Genomic DNA, 1,465 nt, shown 5'->3' on the forward strand with positions numbered 1-1,465 from the left:
GCCACCGATGTGAATACCTCTGTATAATTGATCCCATATTGTTGACAGAATCCCTTAGCAACTAGTTTTGCTTTGTACTTGTCCATTTCCCCATTCTCATTGAGCTTTGTCTTAAACACCCACTTTACTCCAATTGTTTTCTCTTGATCCATAGCTTACCTCCATTTTTCAAATTTCACATCTTCTTCAAAGGTTGTGGGATCTTGATTAGTAAATAACACCAAGTGAGCCATGCTAGCATTCTCCTCATCAGATAGACCCTGACCTGTTTCATAATCTCTCATCCAAATTGGTGGTCTTCGAGTTCATCCTATACGAGGTGAGATCTCATCATTTTGAATGTCTCATTCAACCAATAAGTCACTTTAATCAGACTTGGATTCAGTCTCTCCCACAACTTCATCAATTTCAGACTCGGGGTCACTTTCTTCTCTTAATGTGCTATTTTCTTCATCAGTATCCCACTCGAGATATGCCAATATAGCCTCATTGTGACTGTCATCCCAACTCTATTGTTGATCCTCTTCAAACACAATATCTCAGCTTATAACTATTTTCTGTAAAACAAGATCAAATAGTCAATAAGCCTTAGATTCCTCACTTACCACAAGCAATATGCACTTACAATTCTTGGCATCGAGCTTCACCCTTTTGTTGTCAGGTATATGAACATCAGCAATGCAACCAAAAATCCTGAAATGATCCATAGATGATTTGTGTCCATTCCAAGCCTCCTTAGGTGTCTTGTTCTTCACAACAAGAGTAAGGCATCGATTCAACACATGAATCGTCCAATTCACTGCTTCAGGCCTGAAAGTTTTGGGAATTTGCTTGGCTGACAACATGTTTCGCACCATATTATGGTGCGATTCTTTCTTTCTACAGCATCATTCTGTTGGGAGTGTAAGTTGCAGTTAGCTGCCTATGAATCTCATTCTCATGATAGAAATTTGTAAACTCATGCAAGGTGAACTCTTCTTCTCGATCTGTCCTCAAACTTCTTATAAATGCCCCAATTTCTTTTTCTACTCGTGCTTTGAAGGATTTTAATGTGCCAAATGTTTTTGACTTCTCCACTAAGAAATAGACCCATGTTTTTCTGCTGAAATCATCAATAAAGGTGATGAGATACCTTTTGTTGATGTTCGAGGTAAGGTTAATTGGTCCGCATATATCAGCATGAACCAACTGAAGAATCTTGGAGGCTCTCCATAAGCTTTCTTTGGGAAATGGATCTTGGTAATGTTTTCCTACCAAGCAATCTTCACACACCCTTTGAGAGGCTATGAACTGAGGAAATCATTCCACCATTTGCTTATGTTGAAGCACTTTAAGCCTATTCCAGCTAAGATACCCATAGCGACAGTGCCAAAGTTTTGCTTGATCTATAGGTCAGCAAGGAGAAACACTTTTGTTCCTTTGGTGGACAATGAGCCAGCATTGCAAACATTCTATTGTGACTCAT

At 39.1% G+C, this 1,465-nt stretch overlaps 1 protein-coding gene across 1 annotated transcript; it reads right to left on the reverse strand.

The window, feature by feature from the left end:
• Positions 1 to 365: 365 nt before the first annotated feature.
• Positions 366 to 845, reverse strand: LOC137732655 (uncharacterized mitochondrial protein AtMg00710-like). The gene is made up of 2 exons (XM_068471955.1): positions 606 to 845; positions 366 to 509 (listed from the first exon to the last, which is right to left on the reverse strand). Exons 1-2 carry the CDS (start codon positions 843 to 845, stop codon positions 366 to 368), a joined length of 384 nt encoding a protein of 127 aa, XP_068328056.1.
• Between the last annotated feature and the right edge of the window lie 620 nt (positions 846 to 1,465).

Source organism: Pyrus communis, chromosome 4 (genome assembly GCF_963583255.1).
Source record: "Pyrus communis chromosome 4, drPyrComm1.1, whole genome shotgun sequence".
In the NCBI taxonomy this organism is placed as follows: domain Eukaryota; kingdom Viridiplantae; phylum Streptophyta; class Magnoliopsida; order Rosales; family Rosaceae; genus Pyrus; species Pyrus communis.

Coding starts and splice junctions, on each gene's coding strand:
- LOC137732655 (XM_068471955.1), bottom strand. CDS start 845: ATGTTGTCAGCCAAGCAAATTCCCAAAACTTTCAGGCCTGAAGCAGTG. Junction 510..605: donor GTAAGTGCATATTGCTTGTG/GTAAGTGAGGAA, acceptor GATCAACAATAG/AGTTGGGATGACAGTCACAA.